Source organism: Chlorocebus sabaeus, chromosome 17 (assembly GCF_047675955.1).
Source record: "Chlorocebus sabaeus isolate Y175 chromosome 17, mChlSab1.0.hap1, whole genome shotgun sequence".
NCBI classification, from domain to species: domain Eukaryota; kingdom Metazoa; phylum Chordata; class Mammalia; order Primates; family Cercopithecidae; genus Chlorocebus; species Chlorocebus sabaeus.
In genome coordinates this window covers 42,265,391-42,290,820 of record NC_132920.1, presented here as the reverse complement: position 1 = coordinate 42,290,820, position 25,430 = coordinate 42,265,391, and the positions used below count along the sequence as shown (strand labels likewise).

The 25,430-nt window shown below is 47.8% G+C and overlaps 2 protein-coding genes across 3 annotated transcripts in view; both read right to left on the bottom strand.

Annotated features, from left to right (window-relative positions):
- The window catches only part of CIMIP3 (ciliary microtubule inner protein 3), an 83,055-nt gene extending 79,949 nt beyond the window's left edge, over positions 1–3,106 (bottom strand). Inside the window, exon 1 of the mRNA XM_073005974.1 lies at positions 3,003–3,106. Within this exon, the coding sequence (XP_072862075.1) occupies positions 3,003–3,035 (33 nt within the window). The 5' untranslated portion in view covers positions 3,036–3,106. The remainder of the gene's footprint in view (positions 1–3,002) is intronic.
- Positions 592–25,430, bottom strand: part of TAF8 (TATA-box binding protein associated factor 8) — a 45,249-nt gene continuing 20,410 nt past the window's right edge. Inside the window, exons 7-10 of one of the 2 annotated variants that reach the window (XM_073005973.1) lie at positions 25,161–25,303; positions 17,533–17,672; positions 3,003–3,129; positions 592–1,752 (exon numbers count right to left, since the gene is read on the bottom strand). In XM_073005973.1, coding sequence (XP_072862074.1) covers positions 3,045–3,129; positions 17,533–17,672; positions 25,161–25,303 — 368 coding nt within the window. In that variant the 3' untranslated portion in view covers positions 592–1,752; positions 3,003–3,044. Of the gene's footprint in view, positions 1,753–3,002; positions 3,130–13,797; positions 17,237–17,532; positions 17,673–25,160; positions 25,304–25,430 lie in introns of those variants that run through there. The other variant, XM_038006087.2, reaches the window with a different exon arrangement.

Genomic DNA, 25,430 nt, shown 5'->3' with positions numbered 1-25,430 from the left:
GACATTGGCATGGCCTCTATGGAGAGCATTTGGCAATAGCTGCTGTCCTGGTCTGCTCAGGCTACTCCAACAAAGTACTAGAAACCGGGTGGCTCATGAACAACAGAAATATGTTTCTCACAGTGCTGGACGCTAGGAAGCCCAAGATCAAGGCTGATTCGGCATCTGGAGAGGGCCTGTTTTCTGGCTCACAGACGGTGCCTTCTCACTGTGTCCCCACATGGTGGAAGGGGCGAGGCAGCTCTCTTTTTTTTCTTTTTGTAATGGAGTCTCGCTCTGTCACCAGGCTGGAGGGCAGTGGCACGATCTTGGCTCACTGCAACCTCTGCCTCAGGTTTGAGCAATTCTCCTGCCTCAGCCTCCCAAGTAGCTGGGATTACAGGCATCCACCACAATGCCCAGCTAATTTTTGTATTTTTAGTAAAGATGGGGTTTCACCATGTTGGCCAGGCTGGTCTCAAACTCTTGACCTCAAGTGATCCGCCCACCTCAGCCTCCCAAAGTGCTGGAATTACAGGCATGAGCCACTGTGCCCGGCCTCTCTGGGGGCTTTTAAACTAATTAATTGTTTTTTTAATTTTTGTGGAGATAGGGGTCTCGTCATGTTGCCCAGGTTGGTCTCAAACTCCTAAGCTCAAGTGATCCTCCTGCCTCAGCCTCCCAAAGCACTGGGATTGCAGGCATGAGCCACCTTGCCTGGCCTAGAGGCACTAATCCCATTCACAAAGGCTCTACTGTCATGACTTAATTACCTCCTCAAAGGCCCCATCTCCTAACATTATCACCTGGGGGATTTTAACATAAATGTGGTGGGTGGGGGACACAAACATTCAGACCATAGTAGCTACCAACACAAGCTGGGAATCCTGCTTCTAGGAAATTGGCCTGCAGATATCCCAACAAACAAGTATTATGTCAGCGCAGTATTGTTTGCTGGAAATAGTCTCAATTTCTCTAAATAGAAAACTGGTCATAAGTTAGGATAAGACATACAATGGAACACCCTGCAGCCACAAAAACAAATAAGGAAGTTCTTTACCTATCAGGAGTGACCTCCAAGAGATAGTAAGTGGGGAAAGAAGCAAGTGCAGAAGAGCTTAAGCAATGTGCTACCATACCTGTAAAAAAAAGGGGAAAATGTGTCTGTATTTGCTGGATATTTACAGAATAACCTCTAGAGGATGCTACCAACAGTTGCATGTTTCAAGGGGACGTGGAATCTCAGAACAGCTTTTGCTCTTTACGGAAGTCTCCATCTCCTTTAGTCTGGAGAGAGGCAGTACCCCCCAACTCATCCAAGAAAGGAGCCCACTCTGCTGCTCTCCAGATGCCATGGGTAGACACGTGGTTAGGAGAGAGCAGGGTAGGGTCATGCCATGTAGTGGCTTGATGACCTAACACAAGGTACTTAGCCTCTAAGCCTGTGTTTCCTCTTCTGTTAAACAGCAAAAATAATACTACTATTAATAAATGAGGCCAAGTGCAGTAGCTCATGCCTGTAATCCCAGCACTTTGGGAGGCTGAGGCAGGTGGATCACCTGAGGTCAGGAGTTCGAGACCAGCTGGCCAACATGGTGAAACCCTATCTCTACTAAAAATACAAAAATCAGCTGGGTGCGGTGGCATGTGCCTGTAATCCTAGCTACTTGGGAGGCTGAGGCAGGAGAATCACTTGAACGCAGGAGGCGGAGGTTGCAGTGAGCCGAGATCACACCACTGCACTCCAGCCTGGGTGACAGGGTGAGATTCTGTCTGAAAAAAATAATATAAATAAATAAATAAATAAATAAATAAATAAATAAATAAGTTGATACATATGTAAATAGGGATAATAATTTTCCCAACCTCATTAGGATAGCATGAGGATGAACAGTTAATTTATGTGAAGTGCTTAGCACAGTGCCTGGCATATAGGAAGTGCTCAGCAGATGAATTTGTTTCAAATACATCGTGTTTTCTCCTTTGCACTTTTGACCCCTATGGGATCAACATGGAAACTCCTCAGCGAGGCCAACGAGGCCCTCAGGGTCCGTCTTCAACCTTCACTGCAACACTCAGCCCTTGCCACTCCCTTGTACCCTGTGTCCTCTGTTCACTCTGCCTAGAATGTCCTTCCTTCCTTTGCTTGTCTTGGTCAAAGTCCAGCTTAAATGTCACCAGCCCTGGGATGCTCTTCCGGAAGTCCCAGCCCAGAGTTTGTGTTCTCTCCTCTGTGACGGCAGAGTCCCTGGGTGCCCCTCTGTGGGGCATCATCACACAGAATGATGACTATGTTCCCGGTTCCAGCTGATACACACACACTTGTTTGTTATAATAGAAGGAATTGGGGGAAAAAAATTTCAACTCCAACTCAAATAAAACTGCAATAAGACACAGCTTTCTATCTATCAGAGTAGCAAAGTTCAAGGAGTTCTACACTGAGGTGGCAAGGAGGCAGGGACTCGTGCAGGAGAGCCAACTGGTACACATTCTGAGACCTGGGCGACATCTGTCCACACTCAGTGGACACCCATAACCAAATGGCACAGGCAGAAAGCTGCTCGTTGCATCAATGCTTGAAAGAACAGAGGGCTGGAAACCACCTAAACGCCCATCAGTTGGGGACTGGGAAATAAGTTATGGTAGAATTATACAAAGGCCATGCAGCCACGAACCAGAGAAGCTCTTTATTACTGACATGGAATGTCACCAAAAAATACACTGAGAAGTAGAAAATATAAGTATTTGCATTTGATGCACAGAATATTTCTGGAAGAACACATAAGGTCATATTAACAGTAACATAATAGCAGCTGCCAGGGATGAGGTCTGAGCCTCTGGGAAACAGGGGAGGAGGAAGATATTTTGTTATCACTTATATCTTTTTCTGTCTTTTAAATTTTATACTGCATACATATATTATCTATTCAAAATTAAATAACTTTTTAACAAATAAGAAAAAGAAAAACTAGTAATCAAATGGAGATGAGGTAGGCCACAAGCTCCAAGAGGAGGAAAAATACCTTAATGTTTTTTCCAGAAGCGCCAGAGTCCATGGCAAAGCTCTACCCTGGGCCAGCTGCCCCCACACTTGCACCTGGGCACGGGAAGTTGATGTTCGCAGAATTAAGACCTGTTTTCAGTATGCGCCTAAGTAAAACAGAAGAATGAGAAACCCACTATCAACAGCTGAGGAAAACTCATAAATGAATGCACAACAAAGTTCAAAAGAAATAGAATGTGTGGCCCCAGGACTCTTTCATTATGGCAAAAACTGACAAGGCTCGGGGGTTCTTCTTGTACCCACAAAGCTGTTTGTAAGAGCCTCTGAAGCAACTGTCCATCTATTTATTATTGATTTAGTATATGAATTTATGTGCAATATATAATTTTAATCATAGTATACACATTATTTTTACATCTTGATATTTTCATTTAATATATAATTGATATTTTTCCATTTCATTAAGTACTCTTCCAAAACATAATGTTTAATGTTTCCACATTATTGAAACTTACGGATATGTAATCATTTATTAATAATTCTCCATTGTTGGGGGCTGGGCGCGGTGGCTCACGCCTGTAATCCCAGCACTTTGGGAGGCCAAGGCCAGCAGATCACTTGAGGTCAGGAGTTCGAAACCAGCCTGGCCAACAAGGCTCTTCTAAAACTACAAAAATTCACCAGGTGTGTGGTGGGCGCCTGTAATCCCAGCTACTCGGGAGGCTAATGCAGGAGAATTGCTTGAATCCAGGAGATGGAGGCAGTGAGCTGAGATTGTCGCACTGCATTCCAGCCTGGGTAACAGAGCGAGACTCTGTCTCAAAAAACAAACAAAAGAATTCTCCACTGCGGGACATGTAGCTAATTTCCAGTCTTTTGCTATTATAAATAAAGCTATGATGCACATCTTTGTATATAAATCTTGCTTTTTCCAACTTTTATTTTAGATATGGGGGATACATGTACAGGTTGGCTACATGGGCATATTGCACCCACGTAGTGAGCACAGTACCCAATAGGTAGGTTTTCGACCGAGGACCCTCCCTCCCTCCCCCAGCTCGTGGTCTGCAGTGTCTACTGTTTCCATGTTTATGTCCATGGGTGCTCAGTGTTTAGCTCCCACTTACAAGTGACAGAACATGCAGTATTTGGTTTTCTGGGTTCCTGTGTTAATTCACTTAGGATTATGGCCTCTAGTTCCATCCATGTTGCTGTCAAGGACATGATTCTAATATTTTTTACGGCTATGCACTGACCATCCATGTAAGAGCCTCTGAAGAACATCAAGAACTCACTGGGTAAAGGAGCTGGCACGGGGCCCTTTCCAACCCTGGACACCAGATGACCACGATGGGAAAGACCGTCCAGAGAAACCTACAGGAGGACCCCCCAGTTCCAGTGACTCCTTCCGGGGGCAACCCTGATTCAGAGCTGGCATTCCCAAACTGAATCTGCCTAGGGGGAAGGACAACCTGAGGGCCAATGCCGCTGAGGGAGCCTCTGCTGGCTTCACAAGGGAGAAGGCTGGTTTCAGCTGACACCACACCAGCCTCCAAGGAGATGTTACAAGAGGGACTCAGAAGCCTCAGGACTCGGAAGCCTCAGGAGCTGAGCTGGAGCACCCCAGACACCCCAGTTCAGTGGCTGAGTCCTCGCAGGCTGGGTGAGACAACACTCCCCTCACTGCCCTCCCACCTTCTCCCAGGCCATTTCCACCCTCCCGCTCCGTACTCACCTCTTCCTGAAGCTTCACCTGCTAACCCCACCCCATTTGGAACTTGGCACAGGCTTCAGCCCTTGAGTCTTTTTTTTGTTTTTGCTTTTGTTTTGAGACGGAGTCTCACACTGTCACTTGGGCTAGCATACGGTGGTGCGATCTCAGCTCGCTGCAACCTCCGCCTTCTGGGTTCAAGCGATTCTCCTCCCTCAACCTCCGGAGTAGCTGGGATTACAGGCGCCTGCCACCACGCCTGGCTAATTTTTTTGTATTTTTAGTAGAGACTGGGTTTCACTCTGTTGGCCAGGCTGGTCTCGAACTCCTGACCTCGTGATCCGCCCACCTTGGCCTCCCAAAGTGCTGGGATTACAGGTGTAAGCCACTGCGCCCGGCCTCAGCACTTAAGTCCTAAAGTCCAGCCTTCCAATGACAGTTGTTCTCTGTCTTGGTGAATGGAGTTAAAACAGGTTCCTGTGTGTTTGCCTGTCTCCCTGACTACACTGCTAACTCCCCGGGGGAGGGGAGTCATCTGCGGGTTTATATTTCCTCCCTCTCCCTTGGTACAGGCTCAGGCTATGGTAAGGAGTCACACTTGGCCTTGCTGACAGGCTGGCCGGCTCTCTTGGGGCCAGGACTAACCTCCCCTAGGTCTTAGGGTGGCTAGCTGTCCCCTTACGGAACCGTGTTTGGCAAATGCCAAACTATGTGGACCTGACTGTAAGAGAAATAGTATCCCCCATACCTGCTCCAGGCAGAATGATCCTGAGTCAGCTCCTGTCACTCCCTTGCTATCCGTCTCCATCTGAATAAATCAAGCCCATGAGGCTTTGCAGGCACGGCCCAGCTCCTCCCCGAACCCTGCCCCACTCCGCTCCTGCTCCCTCTGCTCCAGACATCCAGCCTCCTGTGGTGAAGCCACACACACTCCTGCCTCAGAGCAGTTTGCCTGCTGTCCCCTTTCCCTGGAATGCTTCTCCATGTGGCCGGCCCCTCAATGCATTCAGGGCTCTGTTCAAAGAGAAATTTCCTTCCCACCCCTCCCAAAACAGCAACCCCTGCTGCGAGTGCTCCTTCCCCTGCTGCCCTATTATGTGGCAATCACTTCTTTCCGCCCCTCCAGATGCACCCTCCTAGGCCCTGGCAGGCTGGCGCTGGTATGGCTCACATCAGCCGACCCCATCCAGCAGAGAGCAGGCAGGACAGTGTGAGGGGAGGGAAGGAGAGGGAGGTGAGGGTACTGATTTCCCGGGGTTGGCTCCTTCCCTGCAGGGCTCTGTGGGCTGGCAGGGCTCCTGGACCTGAGGCCTGGGCTCTTGCAGAAGCTTCTCCCATGGGCCTCTCCCCAGGTTCTAGCTGCCCCTCCCCTTCCCTGTTCCCAGCCCAGGTGCTACACCAACCCTTGTGCTTCCGCTGGACCTTGCCTGCACCTTTGGAAGTAAGCCCTTTATTAAACCTTCCTCAAACATCCAACCCAGGTACGCTGTCACTTTCCTTCCAGGACCCTAACTTCACCACCTGACACACAGGTCTGTTTGAGAGAAGAGAGACAGACCCTTTCATATTGTTTTAGATTGTTTTATGCTCAGAAAAGGAAAAAGAAGTGAAAATAAAGGCAGGTAGCCCAGCGCCTAGGAACCAGACCCGAAACCAAGAAAGCAGACCCAAAACCAGGCCTGGGCCTGCCTGACCTAAGCCTGGTAGTTAAAGCTCGACCCCTGACCTAACCGGTTATGTTATCTATGGATTGTAAAAATCCCTGTCCTGTTCTGTTTCGTTCTGATTACCAGTGCGTGCAGCCCCCAGTCACGTACCCCCTCTTGCTCGATCGATCATGACCCTCTCACACTGACAACCTTAGAGTTGTGAGCCCTTAAAAGGGACAGGAATTGCTCACTCGGGGAGCTCGGCTCTTGAGACAGGAGTCTTGCTGATGTTCCTAGCCGAATAAACCTCTTCCTTCTTTAACTCAGTGTCTGAAGAGTTTTGTCTGCAGTTCGTCATGCTACATGTTGTTGGTGAGCTGTCTGTCCCCCAGCTAGCTCACAAACTCACAGGGGGGAAACCTTGTTTTAGTCGCCAGTGTATCCCAACATCTGTATCGGCATTGTGTGTAGCAGAAGCTCAATAAGTGTTTGTTGAATGTTAGAGCCAGGTGCCATGGCTCACACCTATAATCCCAGCACTTCTGGGAGGCTGACAGGCAGATCACTTGAGGTCAGGAGTTCAAGGCCAGTCTGGCCAACATGGGGAAACCCCATCTCTATTAAAACTATAAACATTAGCTGGGTGTGGCAGTGCACACCTGTAATCCCAGCTACTCAGGAGGCTGAGGCAGAAGAATCACTTGAACCTGCGAGGCGGAGGTTGCAATGAGCTGAGATTATACCACAGCACTCCAGCCAACAGAGTGAGACACTGTCTCAAAAAAAAAAATAAATAAATTGTTTAATGAGTGACTGAACAAGGGGAGGATCAATGTAATCCGGAGAGGCTACAGAGGCTGGAAAGACAGGCAAGATTTAGGGGGTGATGGGGAGGAATAGCTCTAACAAAGGCAGGGGATACAGCAGTGATGAGAATGGCCTCCTCTCAGGGTGTGAAGACCCTCGCTTATGTCCTTCCTAGCACCCCTCCACTGTCTGTCATAATTGTGGGTTTGTTTTCTTTGTATGTCTTCCCACTGGAATGAATTCCCTGCAGGCAGGGCCCATGTCTGTCTTGTTCACCATGGTATCTTCAGAGCTGGTACAGCGCCTGGCATGCCCAGATTGATAGATTGATATTTACTAAATGAAAAGAAAAATGAATTATCCAAAAGAAACAATGAATTGGCAGACGACCTCAGAAGCCTGGTTGGGCCATTTGGACTTGGAGTGAAAAGCAGGAGGGAGGAATTGCAAGTCCTACTGCAGGGGAGAGAAGACAAGGCGAGGGCTTGTGGGAAGACGGCCCTGGCAGGGATGGCGGCTGGGGAAGAGCAGGGTACCTGATCAGCCATGCAGGGAGGCAGCATCAGACTGGACAGGAAGAAAGAGGGGGCACAATTCAGTGACCATCTTGATACAGACGCACAAGGAGGAAGACTCCAAGTGTCTCGGTCTAGGGGACTGAGCCGGGGAGCTGGGAAAATGAGATCATGCCATCCAGGCTGAGGTCCCAGGTCCCAGGTCAAGGTAAGCACTCGAGGGTTGGCTGCTATTATCCTCACTGTTTCTAACCTTTGTCTGAAGTGGGAAAGCTGTGGAGTGGAAGTGGTTTTGGGGGAAAGGGAGATCGACTCTGGCCATGTTGAAATGAAAGTATCACCGGACAGCTGGATGCTGAGGCGTACTGGAGAGATGATGGCTGGAGGTGGAGAAGCAGATGAGCCATCTCCATGCATACACAGAGGTGGAGTGTTTGGGACCATCCACAGCTGAGAGGACTGGGGGGAAGAGCCAGGAAAGAAAAGGAAGGCCAAAAATAACAAGGAAAGTGGGGCAGTGTCATGGAAGTCAAAGGAACAATGTGGGAGAAGGAAGCGGCAGCCAGCACAGTCACATGCCAGAAGCAAAAGAAGCGAGTTGGGCCCCACTGAGGGGCCCCCATCCTGGAGGAGCACCTACCTGCTGGCCTCTGGGACAGGCTGGGAGAGCTAATAGTACAAGTCAGGGGGTGCATTGTTAGTAGAGGGCTTGCTGCCTGTCCCAACAAGACATTCCTGGGCATACACACTCAAACCTCATTTATGACAGAGACTGCCAACTGTCCCACAAATCCACTTTTTCCTTCTTCCCATGGTGACAAAGCTCCCAAATTTTACCTAGACAGAGCCACCCAGGTAAAGATCACATTTCCTTGCTTCCCTCGCAGCCAATTGGGGTGGTATTACTAGGAGGGTGCAGCTTCCAGGTCCTGCTTAGGAGGAAGGTAAAAGCTTGCCCTCATATACCTCCCTTCTCCCCTAGTGCTGGAATCTGGGCCCAGCAGATGGGGTGACCACCATACTCTGTCATGCAAGCAGCACCCAAAGTGACAGAGGAGCCAAGAGGCAGAAAGGGCCTTGACACCACCAAGTCACCCAGCTGGCCTGGACCACTCTTGTTCACCCAGCTTTCATAGAAGCCATATGCCTCTGACTTAAGCCACTCGATTCTGGGGACTTTTTGTTAGGGCAGCCTAACTCATATGCGAACACAATATTTAATCCAGCAGAAATGCCACCTTAGATCAGACCAAAAGTTGCTCAGCTCATCTCTGCTAGGGACCTCAGGAGTAGTGAGAGAGGTCACTGGCATCTCCCTTGACAAGATCTTCACTCTTCACTTACCAGGAAATCCTTAGTCTCCTTAACACTGTTACAAAGCCATCATTCATAAACAGATCAAAATCCTTCATAAAGCTGGGCAAAGTGGCTCACAACTATCCCAGCACTTCAGCAGGCTGAGGCAGTATGATCCCTTGAGGCCCGGAGTTAAAGGCCTGCCTGGTTACATAGGGAGACTCCATCCCTACAAAAAATTTAAAATTAGCTGGGCATGGTGCCGTGTACCTGTAATCCCAGCTACTCGGAAGGCTGAGGTGGGAGGACCGCTTGAGCCCAGGAGTTTTAGGTTACAGTGAGCTATGATAGTGACTCTACACTCCAGCCTGAGACAGAGTGGGACCTGTCTCTAAAAAAAAAAAAAGAAAAAAAAATCTTTAATGAAAGTTTTTTTTCTCCCTATCTATTTCATCAAGGAATGAACATGAGCAGTAATCAGTGCCCTCAGCCTGCCTCACATAACCCCTCTTTTCTTTTTTTTTTTTTTGAGACGGAGTCTCGCTCTGTCACCCAGGCTGGAGTGCAGTGGCACAACCTCGGCTCACTGCAACCTCTACCTCCCGGGTTCAAGCGATTCTCCTGCCTCAGTCTCCCAAGTAGCTGGGACTACAGGCGTGCACCACCGTGCCCGGCTAATTTTTGTATTTTTAGTAGAGACAGGGTTCCACCATGTTGGCCAGGCTGGTCGCCAACTCCTGACTTCGTGATCCACCTGCCTTGGCCTCTCAAAGTGCGAGTATTACAGGCGTGAGCCACCGTGCCCAGTCACATCACCCATCTTAACTGGTTCCATTTCTAGCTCCCTTTCTCCTCCCACTCACAGGCCAGGTGACTGCACGGGTGGGTGGTGGGAATCGCCTTGCACACAGCAGTGCTCAGTGCCACTAAGCCTCAGAACACGAACAGTTGTGAGGCAACAGTGCCAGTCAGCTCTGGAGCAGAATGCCTGGGTGCAGACTACAGCCGGGCTACTCAGCAGCCAGGCGGACTGACTTGTTACCGACCTCTCCAGGCCTCCATGTCCTCGACTGCAAACACGAATGGTCAAAACATTTGCTTTCAGGGTAACTGTGAGGATCAAATGAGTCCATATGTGTAAAACACTTAGAACAGTGACTGACAAGAGTTCAGTTCTCAATTAGTATTCGCTTTTACATATATTTTTTCATATTGTCACGAGGCAAGCAAGCTTTTATAATTTTATTTATTTTTTGAGATGGTGTTTCACTCTTGTTGCCCAGGCTGGAGTGCAATGGCGCAATCTCGACTCGCCACAACCTCCACCGCCCAGTTTCAAGCAATTCTCCTGCCTCAGCCTCCCAAGTAGCTGGGACTACAGGCATGGGCCACCACACCTGGCTAATTTTGTATTTTCAGTAGATATGGGGTTTCTTCATGTTGGTCAGGCTGGTCTTGAACTCCCAAACTCAGGTGATCCACCTGCCTCAGCCTCCCAAAGTGCTAGGATTACAGGCGTGAGCCACTGAGCCCAGCCGCTTTTATAATTTTAAAAGCAACGGAAAGAAAAGAAAGGTCTGGTAATGGAATAACACTCATGTATAAAGTATGGCCATACTTTATTTTAATGATAAAGACATTCCATGAAATCCCCTCAACAAGGTATCCTAATGATCCCCTTCTGTAGAAACTGATTTGGAAGTTTAGTGATTTGCCCCAGATCCACAAGTGGTTAAGTGGTGGACAATGCATACAAATGTCACCAAGCCTTATTTTACTGAGCCACATGAATAGAAGTAGAGAGACTTCAAGATGCCAGAAAAACAAAGCTCAGGTTCATCTTTTTTTTTTTTTTTTTTGAGACGACGTCTCGCTCTGTCGCCCAGGCTGGAGTGCAGTGGTGTCATCTTGGCTCACTGCAACCTCTGCCTATCGGGTTCAAGCAATTATCTGCCTCAGCCTCCCAAGTAGCTGGGGATTACAGGTGCCCGCAACCATGCCCAGCTAATTTTTTTTTTTTTTTTTTTTGAGACGGAGTCTCGCTCTGTCGCCCAGGCTGGAGTGCAGTGGCCGGATCTCAGCTCACTGCAAGCTCCACTTCCTGGGTTTACGCCATTCTCCTGCCTCAGCCTCCTGAGTAGCTGGGACTACAGGCGCCCGCCACCTCGCCCAGCTATTTTTTTTGTACTTTTTAGTAGAGACAGGGTTTCACTGTGTTCGCCACGATGGTCTCGATCTCCTGACCTCGTGATCTGCCCGTCTCGGCCTCCCAAAGTGCTGGGATTACAGGCTTGAGCCACCGCGCCCGGCCTGCCCAGCTAATTTTTATAATTTTAGTAGAGATGGTGTTTCACCACGTTGGTCAGGCTGGTCTTGAATTCCTGACCTCATGATCTACCCGCCTCGGCCTCTCAAAGTGCTGGGATTACAGGTGTGAGCCACCGCGCCTGGCCCCACTCAGGTACATCTTTCACACTTGTTTCCCTGAAAGCCAGCCAGTGTTGCTACTGGTCTCTCAGAATAACCCTGCCAATCACCATTTAACTCCCTCCTGGTCAGAAACAGAGGAAAGGGTTTTGCCGAGAATCCTCACTTCAAAGCCAGAACTGGGGCTGTGATGTGGAGGGAGAGTTAGACGTTAAGGAAATGCAAATTAATATATTACAACACACCCATCAGAATGGCTAAAATAAAAAATAATCCTGAATACTTGTGAGGATGTAGAGACACACTGGATCACTCACACATTGCTAGCGAGAAAAAAAAAAAAATGGTACAGCCGGCTGGGCACAGTGGCTCATGCCTGTAACCCCATCACTCTGGGAGGCTGAGGTGGGTGGATCATTCAAGGTCAGGAGTTCGAGACCACCCTGGACAACATGGTGAAACCCCGCCTCTACTAAAAATACAAAAATTACAAAAATTAGCTGGGCGCGGTGGCATGCACCTGCAGTCCCAGCTACTTAGGAGGTTGAGGCAGGAGAATCACTTGAAACGGGAGGTGGAGGTTGCAGTAGATTGCACCACTGTACTCAAGCCTGGCAACAGAGCAAGGCTGTCTTAAATATATATATATATATGGTACACCAGCTCTGGAAAATAGTTTTGTCAGTTTCTTACAAAATTAAACATGCAGTTACCATAGGACCCAGCAATTGCATTCTTAGGTATTTATTACAGAGAAACTAAAACTTTTATTTACACAAAAAACCTGTACACAAGTGTTATAGCAGCTTTATTCAGAGTAGCCCCAAATTGGACAGCCCAGATGTCTCTCAATGTGTGAATGATTAAAGAAACCATGTTAAAGTATGGTGCCTCCATGCTACTCACCAATAAAAAGAAAGGAACTATTGATACACACAACCACCTAGATGCACCTCAAGTGAATTATGCAGAACTGAAAAAGCCAACATCAAAAAGTCTCATACTTGGCCAAGTGCGGTGGCTCATGCCTGTAATCCCAGCACTTTGGGAGGCTGAGGTGGGCGGATCACTTGAGGTCAGGAGTTGGAGACCAGTCTGGCAACATGGTGAAACCCCATCTCTATTAAAAATACAAAAATTAGCTGAGTGTGGTGGTGCATGCCTGTAATCCCAGCTACTCGGGAGGCTGAGGCAGGAGAATCTCTTGAACCTGGGAGGCGGAGGTTGCAGTGAGCCGGGATCATGCCACCGCACTCCATCCAGCCTGGGCGACAGAGCAAGACTCTGTCTCAAAAAGAAAAAGAAAAAAGTCACATACTTTATGATTCAATTTATCACATTCTTTCAGTAACATGAGAGATGGAGAACAGAGTAGTGGCTGCCAGGAGAGATGTGGAAGAGCAGAGAGGTGGATGTGGTTGTGAAGAGACAGCATGAGAACTGTACTGATTCAATGGCTCTGTGTCTTCACCATTTGTGTGGTGGTGGTTACACAAATCTACACCATGACACTGCACAGAACACACACATAACACACACACGTGCACATGGTGAAAACTAAATAAGCTCTATGGATTGTACTAATATACAATCCACATTGTACACTGAAACTGAATGCAAGGGTTTTGATATTGCACCACAGTTACGCAAGATGCTACCACTGGCAGAAAGCGGGTGATGGGTACATAGGATCTCTCTGAACATTTTTTGCAACATCTTGTGAATCTATTATTCCAAAATTAAAATTTAAAGAAAGATCAATCAGAGATACATACAGACACATTTACAGATTAAATGACACAGGTCTGGGGTTTGCATTTAAAAATACTCCACAAGAGCTGGGTGCCGTGGCTCACGCCTATAACCTCAACACTTTAGGAGGCTGAGGTGGGTGGATCTCCTGAGGTCAGGAGTTGGAGACCAGTCTGGCCAACATGGTGAAACCCCATCTCTAATAAAAATATAAAAAATTAGCCAGGTATGGTGGTAAGCACCTGTAATCCCAGCTACTCAGGAAGCTGAGGCAGGAGAATCATTTGAACCCGGGAGGCGGAGGTTGCAGCAAGCCAAGATTGCACTATTGCACTCCAGCCTGGGCAACAAGAGCGAAACTCTGACACACACACACACACACACACACACAAAATACTCCAGGAGGAAAGAAAATAAAGGAAAAAAAGTGGGAGAAACAGGTGAAACAGAATCAACAAGCTATTGATAAGTGTGGAAGCTTGGAGAGGCATATACAGGGGTTCATGTATTTTGCTAATTTTATATTTGAAAATTTCCAAAATAAAAGTTTTACTAAGTTCCCAGGTGTGCTTAGGCCAACACAAGGGCTAAGCCTGACATATTTGTCCACATCACTGTTAACTTTTGAACACAAATTAAGTTCAAAGCTTACAGTTCTATTTATTTACAAAGTTTTTATTATGAATTTTTATTGAGATTTTCATAAACATTTTAAATCTGCATGTTTACTACTTTTTGCCTCTAAGAAGTCCCATAAAGTTATAAAAAATAGAAATTTATAAATACACATTGAGAATTATGCATTTTTATACAACCAACAGGCAGGTCAATGTTTCAAGTTGTCTAACCCTTTCCCTGTCTCCCCTCAGAACAAAATTTTAAGAGTATAGCCTCTGAGGCCAGGCGCGGTGGCTCATGCCTGTAATCCGACCCACACTGGGAGGCTGAGGTGGGTGGATCACCTGAGATCAGGTGTTCGAGACCACCCTGGCCAACCTGGTGAAACCCCATCTCCACCAAAAATACAAAAAAAAATTAGCCAAGAGTTGTGGTAGGCGCCTGTAATCCCGGCTACTCGGGAGGCTGAGGCAGGAGAATCCCTTGAACCCAGGAGGTGGAGGTTGCAATGAGCTGAGATCACGCCATTGCACTCTGGTCTGGGTGATAAGAGCGAGACGCCATCTCAAAAAAAAAAAAAAAAAAAAAAAAGAGTATAAGATGCCGTCTCGAAAAAAAAAAAGGAGTATAGCCTCTGAAATCTCAACAGCAGAAATAGCAGCCCTTTTCCAAATCCCACCTATAACTCGGCACAACTGCATTCAACAGGCGCTTACTTTGGATAATAACAACAAATGGAAACTGTAGAAACACTGACTGGGACGACGCCTCCCAAAGAGCAGTGAGAACTGCAAGCTGGGATTGGCCACGGCTTGAATATGGGGCTGTGTTTATAAACGCATCAGGCCAAGAATCGCTAAGAACTGAATCACAAACCCTGAGAAGGCCACATAGGCCAGTCTAACTGCTTTGATCTAGGAGAGTTTCAGGTTACTACAAACCTGGAAAATTCCTATTTAGTCCAGTTGGGGACTCCAGATTTTTTTTTTTTTAACTAGCGTCCCGTCTTCAGTTCCTGACAAGCAGCTCTTTCCTTACAGTACAGTGAGGCCAGAAGAACACGGAGCCTGCTGTGAAGTCCCCAAGTTTTTCAAGTTCCCATTCGCCAAGGGAATGGAAGATTAAGAGATGGGCTGGGTACTGTGGCTCATGCCTGTAATCCTGACACTTTGGGAGGCCAAGGCGGGCGGATCACTTGAGGCCAGGAGTTCAAGACCAGCCTGGGCAACATAGCAAAATCCTATGTCTACTAAAAATACACACACACACAAAATTAGCCAGGCGTGGTGCAGGCACCTGTAATCCCAGCTACTCTGGAGGCTGAGGTATGCGAATCACTTGAACCTGGGGAGTGGAGGGTGCAGTGAGTCGAGGTAGCGCCACTACACTCCAGCCGGGTCGACACAGCAAGACCCTATCTCAAAATAAAAGGAGTTGAACTGTGGAAGCCAAAGGGGAATAAGTGAAGTTAAATATGGACGTTAGGATTCTAACTTGGGAAACAGCTTATTCATCCAGTGTCCACTTCCACGTGTCGTTGCATTTTTCTTCCTTGGATTTGGTTTTAAAAGCTCTTCCTTAGGAAACCAGAAAAGATATCAGCATGCCCAGCATCCTCCTTAAAAACTTGTTTTCTGGTTTGTAGAGTACATTAAGAATGAAGTTGTTCTCCCCACAGGATACAAAGTGGTTGGAGAGACTCAGACCTGCTTCTTGGAGAACGCCTCAGCTTGGCTCACTCCTGCCCATCCACCAGCCTTCCAGCTGACCAGCCATGTTTCTCAGCTTTCAGAATATAAGATGAGGCCCAGCCCTCAACACTGCACCCTCACCCCACCAAATCCTTTCCTATTGTTTACTTTATATATTTTTTATTTTTTTGAAATGGAGTCTCGCTCTGTCACCCAGGCTGGAGTGCAGTGGCACAATCTCAGCTCACTGTAACCTCCGCCTCCCAGGTTCAAGTGATTCTCCTGCCTCAGCCTCCTGTGTAGCTGGGATTACAGGCGTGAGCTACCACACCCAGCTAATTTTTGTATTTTTAGTAGAGATGGAATTTCACTATGTTGGCCAGGCTGGTCTCGAACTCCTGACCTCAGGTGATCCGCCTGCCTTTGCCTCCCAAAGTGCTGGGATTACAGACATGAGCCACTGCACCCGGCCCCTCTTTCCTAGTGTTTAAACCCCATGGCTCCTCTATCAAGTCGCAGAATAATACAGCCGACGCTCTAGGCTCTTGCCAGAGAAAACATCCTCTTCCAGAAGGGGCAAGACTTGGCAGTTCCCAAGCACACATTCCTCAGAGGAGCAATAAATGGTAAATCTCTCCGGAGGAGAGTGCTGCCCCACTTCAGGGAGCTTCGTCAAATGCCGACGGGAGGATAGGTGCAGCCCTGACATGTCGTCCTCCTTCACAGTGATGTATGTGCTCAAGATTCATGACTCCTGCCCGCCCCGATCAAAGCTGTGCTGTGTGGCCTCCTGTTTCCAACATGTTGAGGGAGTACAAAGTCACTTTCCATCAGCTCAATGGAACACTTGGAGGCCAGATGAGGAGAGAAATAAGAATGAAGTTCTGGGATGAGAAAGTGGTGCCACAAATCGTGAGTCAATAAGAGGGATCCAGATATCCTGAACACGCTGGACAGTCTTCTTTGTAATAAGCAGAGCAGCAAAGAGCCCTTTCTTTCCTGTCACTTTCCCTGGTCTCCTGAGTTTCAAAGGAATCAAATCCTGTGATAATGAACGAAGTCACTGGCTGCTGCTATGCCCCACCACATGGCCTGGTTGATTAAGAAAGTCTCTGGCAGGGCGCGGTGGTTCACACCTGTAATCCCAGCACTTTGGGAGGCCAAGGCAGGTGGATCACTTGAGGTCAGGAGTTCAAGACCAGCCTGGCCAACATGGCTAAACCTTATCTCTACTAAAAATACAAAAATTAGCTGGGCATGGTAGCTCAGACCTGTAATCTCAGCACTTTGGGAGGCCAAGGCAAGTGGATCACTTGAGGTCAGGAGTTCAAGACCAGCCTGTCCAACATGGTGAAACCCCATCTCTACTAAAAATACAACAATTAGCCAGCATGGTGGCGCTTGCCTCTAGTCCCAGCTACCATAGGAGGCCGAGGCAGGAGAATTGCTTAGACCAGAGAGGCAGAGACTACAGTTAGCTGAGATCGTGCCACTGCATTCCAGCCTGGGAGACAGAGTGAGACTCCATCTCAAAAAAAAAAAAAAAAAAAAAAAAAAAAAATTCTCATTATTCTGTTCATATCTTCCTCACCCCAAACATCCAGTGAAAACAGGTCATCTTAATAGACGGTTTGCCATGAAAATCATGTCCGATCACACCCTGCAGCCTTGGCTCGGCCATGAGGAGGTCACCCTCTTTTCTTCCCTTGAGTGGCTTTAACTCCCTGGGAGGGTGGAATCTGCGCCCCTGTACAAGCCAGTTTTCGTTCTCAGCTCAGGAGAGGGACCTAGAAAGAAGAGGAACCATGGAGCCTCCTGGTGGGAGCCCTGTCTGCTCTCCTTCTAGGGGAAAACAGCTCCAGTGCTGTGAGGGTTGGTCCTAGACTGCAGGACACTCAACCACTAAGGAACGAGAGCTATGTACGGGAGCCAAGTAAGACAGGAAAAGGGAGACTATTCCCTCTCACCAAAGTGGCTCTCCCCAAGGCTCAGCCCCACTGAGGAGACTCTTTTCTACCAAGGAGCAGAGAAGACCACCTCGGTGGGACAATGAAGGCTCTCTGGACCCCAGCCTCCGACTCACTTCTTCCTGCGGATCTTGGGCTTCTTCACGGGCCGCAGATAAGGGTTATCGATGATGTTCTCCTCCCCATTCCGGCTTCCCGACAAGGAGGGGTTCTGCTGCAAGACAGAGGTGTTCTCCTTCTCGGCTCCAGAATCCTCCTTTGAGCAAAAGCCAAAATAAAGCACAACACCAACAGCATAAGGAAAGAGATCATGCCCATAATTGGAATGACCATTAGCATCCTCTAACAGAGAAATTAGAACCTGGGAAGCACCTTCTTTCCAATGTTCGTGTCTTTGCCCCTGATGAAGTGAGGCCCAGGCAGGGGCTGGCTATGAAGGGAAGGCAAGACTAACAGCCTTGACCTAGGAGAGCACACAACAGAGTCCAGAGTCTTGAACCTCTGGAGAAGGCAGGGACAGGGGTTAGAAAGAACAGAGACCTGGGAGGGACAGGAATCAAACTCAGATGCCTCGGGGAGGATGCCCAGCCTGGTGGGGAGATGAAGAAGAAAAGTGATCCTGGATGCCCTGCAGGACTGGGAGATACAGGATCAGAACACATCATTTGCATAGGGTATCTCCTGGCCAAGCTAGCCTAAGTCAGAACAGATTTCCTCCTCAAATTCTCACATTTCTGCTACTTGTAACATAGTCCCAACGATCACATCCCAGCATAGGCCAGAAACTTCTCGAGCCCTAAGGGTTCCACTAAGGGAAGCAGAGTCTGCAGGTACAGCACATGCACATCATTGGTAATGCCTGTCTGCAACCCATGAGGCAGGGCTTGTTTGTTTGTTTGAGACGGAGTCTCCCTGTGTCACCCAGGTTGGAGTGCAATGGTGCGATCTCAGCTCACTGTAGCCTCCGTCTCCCGGATTCAAGCAATTCTCCTGCCTCAGCCTCCCAAGTAGCTGGGATTGCAGGCATATGCCATGACACCCGGCTAATTTTTGTGTTTTTAGTAGAGATGGGGTTTTACCAGTTGGCCTGGCTGGTCTTGAACTCTGAGGCAGGGTTTCTTTATTGTTCATTTTTTGAGAAAAATGTGGTTTTTCAGAAAAGTTTGTAAGTTCACATGTAATCAGTATGATCAAAATTCTTAAAAAGTCACAGTTGTGTATAGACACAGAAAAAAAGGTAATATGCTGACATTTAAAAAACTGTTCTGGGAGTATAAGCAGTCAGTTCTCCTTTCTTTATTCACAGGCTCCTCTATTTTCCACGTTTGGTGGGGTGCGCCCCCTGGTGATGGGCCAAGGGGAAGAAGTCCTTCCACGGGGAAGAAGTCACTGAGCTTCCTCTTCCTGTTCTGCAACTTGAGGCTAAAGAGGCCCTCAGTGACCTCAAGCAGGAGAGGCTGCTGTCAAAACAGAGGGCGCCGTGACCAGATGGCATGAAATCAACAGCAGGTTCCCCCGACAGGACAGCTGGCCTAGGGCATGGACACTAGTCTCAGATTTAATGAGCCGGAAGAAACCAGATCACGTCTAGGTTTCCCTGCGGCACGTGCCCTATCTCTGTCCTATCAATTGTTCCCTTCAAAGACCCAGTTCCATTGGCCCAGTATCAGGGCCTATGTGCTTTCCCTCTCCAGCACCCAATCCAGTGGGACCACAAGGTGACCTAGAGCCAGTGGGGCCTTCTGGAAACTCTTGAAAGCAAGTGCTGCAGGACCAACCTAGTTCAGGCCAGACCAGGTGCCGGAAAAAAAGGTCTGCCCATAACCAGAACTCCCTCAGGTATTTGGCATCCAACCTTTCTGAAGTTCCTAATGGCGCAACTGAGTAGTATCTCCCCGCTCTGTCCACCCTATCACTTCTCTACAGTAGACAGCCTATCTTCAAAGTTATTGGAAGTTCACTTCAACCGTGCCTTCAGTGTTTTCTGAGATACAGATAGAGGTGACACTGTTAGAGGTGCTGAAAATGACAGCTTCAAGACACTGCTGGTGGGTCCAGAGGCTCCCTCCCTTCGGCTCACCATGGCTCATGAGAGCAGGACGACAGGCTTCCTTCTCCCAAGCAGACCTCACAGAAATGTCCCCTTCAGCGATACACAGCATTAAGACGGTTAGGGGTGGGGGAGTCAGTAAAAAAAAGTAGGCCAGGCACAGTGGCTCACTTGAGGTCAGTGTGTAATCCAACAGTTTGGGAGGCTGAGGCGGGTGGATCACCTGAGGTCAGGAGTTCGAGACCAGCCTGGCCAACATGGTGAAACCCCGCCTCTACTAACATTACAAAAAAAATTAGCTGGGTATGGTGGTAGGCACCTATAATCCCAGCTACTCGGGAGGCTGAGGCAAGATAGCCGCTTGAACCCGGGAGTTGGAGGTTGCAGTGAGCCGAGATTGTGCCACTGCACTCCAGCCTAGATGACACAGCAGGACTCCATCTCAAAAAAACAAAAAAGCAAAGTGTCAAACTGACCCAGAGCTTTGTAAAAAAGGTGAGAGCAGAATGGTCTATCAGGTGCTCCCTGAATTGCCTGTGAGCTCTAGCAAGCCCTAAACCCTCTGTGGCGATTGCATCCAGTCTCCCAGCCATCAGTGCCATCTCCATGCCAACAGTTCCCTGGAGTACACTGCCAGCCCTCACCTCTGCCGACTTCCAGACTCATGCAGCCAGCAGCTCACTCAGCATTTCCACTGGGGTGTCAGACAGGCAGCCTGGACTTCAGGCACCTAAGTCTGAATTGGGGACCTTCCCCTGTGAGTAAACGGCGCTTTTTAGTCCCTCCCATCACAGGTGATGGCAACTCCATCCTTCTAATGGCTCAAGTCACAAACTCTGTCGTCATTCTTGCTTGTTTTCTTTCTTTTATTTTTAAATAGGGTCTCACTATGTTGCCCAAAACTGGACTCAAACTCCTGGACTCAATCTTCCTGCCTCAGCTTCCCGAGTGACTAGGACTACAGGCATGCACCACCACATCTGGCACACTTCTTTTCTTTCTCTGACATCCCACCCCCAATCTGTTAGCACAGCCTCTTGGACTTACCTTCAAAATTCAGGCAGGTACTGACCACTTCCACCACCTCTGTGGCAACCACTCTGCTTGGGCCCACCACTGCCTCTCACCTAGGCTATAGCGACAGCTTCCTGACTGATCTCTCCAGTCTGTTCTCACCGAGCCATCAGAGTGATGCTTTAAGAAGCTCAGAAACGTCCCTCCTCTGCTCCACACCCTCCCACAACTCCCATCTCACTTAGTTAAAAGTCAGTTCTTAAAACAGCCTGCAAGGCCCTACCCAATCCACAAGCCACTCACTATTCCACAGGGCCTTTGCACTGCCCATTCCCTCTGCCAGAGCACTCTTCCCCAGATATGGCTCACTCCCTCACCCAGTTCAAGCCCCTGCTCATATATCCCCTTCTCGGTAATGCCTACTCCGAGCACCCCACTTAAAACTGAAGACTCCTCCTCACCCCGGATCTTCCCCTACTGTTTTTCCCAGCACAGCACTTTCATTTCTGATATACTATGCAATGATTTATTCATATATTATGTTTACTGTTATCCTCCCACAGCCAAACATACGTTCCTAAAAGGCAGAGGTTTTCTTTGTTTTTCTCACTGCTTTATCCCAAGCAGCCAGAACAGTATCTGCCACATACTAGGTGCTAAACAAACACTGGTTGAGTGAGTGACTGGTACATTTTTCATAAGAGAGTAAAAGTTTAGGTATCTGGGTTGGCTGCAGAAAGCAGCCGGTTCAAATGTGTGAGAAAATAATCTATTATACATGAATTTAAAATGAATAGCTCCTTTATGTTCAAATACATGGAGAAACTAGAACCAGGTTAAATAACGTGCTGCCTAACAACAGACCTTGAGAGGTGCACTGTCATCAAGAGATAAAAGAATAATTTAAAATACCAGTTATTTACTTCGCTATAACAATGTCTGTAAATGCTAAACACAGAAAACAACCTAAGTGGTCATGAGGGACTAGATAAATGGTTACATCCATACAATGAAAGATAAAGCAGCTGTGAGGAACGATGCAGCTCCTCCCTTACAGATGTGGAATGACCAAGATACAGCCAGAGAGAAAGCAAGAAGAGAACAGTTTGTGATCTGCTGTTTCAGTTCAAAATAACAATTAAAAAACAAAAGTCTCTAGAAGGATACACAAGAGGCTGGTGAGACAGTTGCCCTGTGGAGGGAAAGTGGGTGACAGGGAACAGGATGGGAGGGATTGTCACCACACATCTTTTCACACACTTTGCATTTTGAAACATATGATTGTATTTCCTAGTCTAACAAAATAACATTAGGTCTAACTGACTAGTAAATTGTCGCTAAAATCTTTGTCTTGAAGTTATTTTATTTTATTTTTAGGTTATATAGCCTAAAATAGCAGGGGAGGGAACAGTGTGTGCCAGGAGCTGCCACGTGCCAGGCACCTGATAGATACCAGCTCTACCTCAAGCTCCCCCTGTCCCTTGAGGTAGGTGTTCCTGTTTCTACTTACAAGGAAATAGACTAAGGTGTTAAGTAACGCAATCAGAGTCACACATGTGGTAAGCAGCACAGTCTGGATTTAAAGCTAGGCAAGTTTGACCCTAAGACTCAGGCCTTCCTACACTTCTGCTCTCTGCAACCCTGGCTTGGCCTCATGGTATTCAAGAGTCCTCAGGCAGTCGCTGACATTCTTTGGGTTCAGTTACCACCATGACCTCACATCACTACAGGACTGTCAGTGAATGCATGTCCAGACCCTTTAACTATATTGTACTTACAAAGGTATGATGTTTGTTTACATGACTCCTTTCTCATAAGGTGAACCTCAACTTAGTCCATGACTCAATCACCATATCTCAGTCCAAATTAACAGAAGCATACAATAACAATTTCCTCTGCTTTATTTAAAGCCATGGGCTCCCAGCCCTAATTCTGAAAGGAATAATTCAGCATTTAAGGAAAAAAAAAAAAAAAAAAAAAGGTATGTCCAGGCCGGGTGTGGTGGCTCACGCCTCTAATCCCAGCACTTGGGGAGGCCAAGGCGGGCGGATCATGAGGTCAGGAGTTCGAGACCAGCCTGACCGATGTGGTGAAACCCCGTCTCTACTAAAAATACAAAAATTAGCCAGGCATGGTGGCACGTGCCTGTAATCCCAGCTACTCAGGAGGCTGAGGCAGAAGAATCGCTTGAACCCGGGAGGCGGAGGTTGCAGTGAGCCGAGATCTTGCCACTGCACTACAGCCTGGGTGACAGAGTGAGACTCTGTCTGAAAAAAAAAAAAAAAAAAAAAAAAAAAGGATGTCCAAGCAAATAAGATCTTCAGCAAATAGGGATGGCACAGGCATATTCCACTAGCAAACCAGAGTGGCTGGCTGCCACTTGGTGCACCTCATCTTAGAGAACATGAGGGATGCTCAGTCCAACTACAGCCACTAAGGCATCCAAGCTAGTGCTGATTTTAAAGGATGGTTGAATATGGTAAACTGGCTATATAACCCTATTAGCCTTGAAGGCATTCGAGCTTCTGGTGGTTCTGTGATTGTACTTGGCACTTTCTCCAAGGGTGCAGGAACAAGAGGGGGCTCTTATCCTTTAACTTGCTGAGTGTGACACACTGGTGAGCAGAAAAGAAAGTATTCCCTAAAACAAGCCAGGACTAGAACATCTCCTTGCCCACCTTTGTCTCTGAACCCACATGTTCCGTCTCCTATCCTGGGTATGAAATGTCCAGAAGAAGGCTAGTCCCTCCATTTGGTCACAGGCCCATCCCCTCTCCCCTGCCAAATGACATCATTCCCAGACGTTTCTTTTTTTCCTGTATCCATTTTTCCTTTTGACCTGATTATTCCCGGCAGCACACAAACATGTTCTTTTATCTTAAAAAATAAAAATATAAAACACCTCTCTTAATTCCTTCATTTTCCCCTTTTTAGTTACCACTCCACCATTCTCCTCTGTACTGCAGGGAACACCACACGACTTTCTGTGCCAATGGAAATGTTCAATATCTACACTGTCCAGTAGAGCAGCCACTGGCCATATGAGGCTATTAGATACTTGAAATGTGGCTAGTGAGATTAAGAAACTGATTTTTAGTTTTATTTAATTAATTTAAATACCCACATGTGGCTAGTGGCTGCTGTAAAGGACAGCACAAGTCTATACTCACTGACTCCTCTTCTCTCCTCCCATTCTCTCTGAATTTACTCCAGGTCTTTGCTCTCATTCTTACTGAAATGGTTCTCATCAAGGTCACAAATGGCACCCACACTGCCAAATCTAATGGTTGAATTCTCAGTCCTCCTACCATTGGAGCCACCTGCAGCTTTGGACACAGCTAACTGCTCTTTTCTCCCTGAAACACTTACTTCCCTTGGCCTCCAGGACACAGCCCTCTTCGGATCTCCTCCCACCTCCATGCTGGTTCTTCTCATCTCTTCAAGCTCTACACATACCAACAGCTCCAGGGCTCAATGTGCCTCCTCTTCTTATCCTCACTCATCCCTGGAAGAGCTCATCCACGCTCATGGTTTTAGACACGACCTATAGACTGCTGGCTCCCAAATATGCATCTCCTGCCCTAACTGCTGCTCAAACTCCAACTTATATATCCAACTCTCCACCTGACATCACCACCTGATGTCTAACAAGCATCTCAAACTTAACACATCTACATTTAAGACACAAACATCAACTCCTGACTTCCCCCACACACCTGTTCCACCTGGTGGTTGTTCCCATCTTGGCTGAAGGCAATTCCATCTTTCCTATTATTCAGGCAAAAAACCTTACAGTTTTCTTTAACTCTCTCTCATATCTACTCTGTCAACTGGCTCTGCTCTGAAAGTGATCTAGAATCTGACCAAATAATCTAGGTGACCACATCTCCTTATTTTTGCTCCTCCTACCATCTCTCAGTTTACTGTGACAGCATCCTAACTGGTCTCCCTGCTTCTGCCTGCTCTCTATAGCCCATCCTCAGCACAGCTACCTGACTGACCCTATTAGCAAACCTACATCAGATCCTGACCCTCCTCTGCTCAACACCTCCAGTGGCTCCGTCTCACTGAGTAAATGCCAAAGTGTCTAATCTAACCTTTAAGACCCTGTAAGGTCCGACTCTCCGTAGGCTCTCTCGGACCTCATCCCCTACTGTTCTCCCTCTTGTTCACGCCACTCTGGCCACCCTGATGTCCTTGCTGTTCTTCGATACAACAGGGGAGCTCCCGCCTCAGGGCCTTTGCATCTGCTGCACCTGCTGCTTAGAAAGGCTTCACCCCTAGACATGCCCATGCCTTGTTCCCTTCAGGCCTTTACTCAGATGTCCCCTTCTTGGTCACCCTACCTAATACTGCATCCCTCCCATCCCCATCCCCACTTTCTATTTCATTTATTATTTTTTCATTAGCCCCATGAGGACATGGAATTTTATTTGGTTTCCTACTAATTCCCCAGCACCTGGAACTGTATTTGTTGAACGAATGAGTGAATCCCCAGGACACGGATGTGTCTCTAAGCAGATCTGGTTGCACCTGGATCATCACACAAGCCCTCAGACAGGCCCCTAACATAAAGTCAGAGACCTAAGGTCGATCATGTCCAGGTCCCAGGATGACAGACTGAGGGCAGGGCGGGATAGTTTGGGGGATACTCTGAGGTTGGCAGAAGGTGGAACCCACCATGCTGATATGAAGAGCGAGGTTCTCCGTGTCTGTCTGTTCATCCTGCTCCGAGGAATCTGTCTCTTCCATCTGTTGCATCTCCAGTTCAGATGGAAGAAGAGCCGTCAGGTAGGGGATGGTGAAAGGTCTGGCAGCAATCACTGGCGAATTGGAAGAGAGGCATGAGTCCACTGTCACAGACACTTCAGAGCTGGCTTAGTGTCCTAGAGCCTCACATCAGTGAGCAGCACCAGAAGATAATACTGGCTAACTCGCTCCAAGTACTTA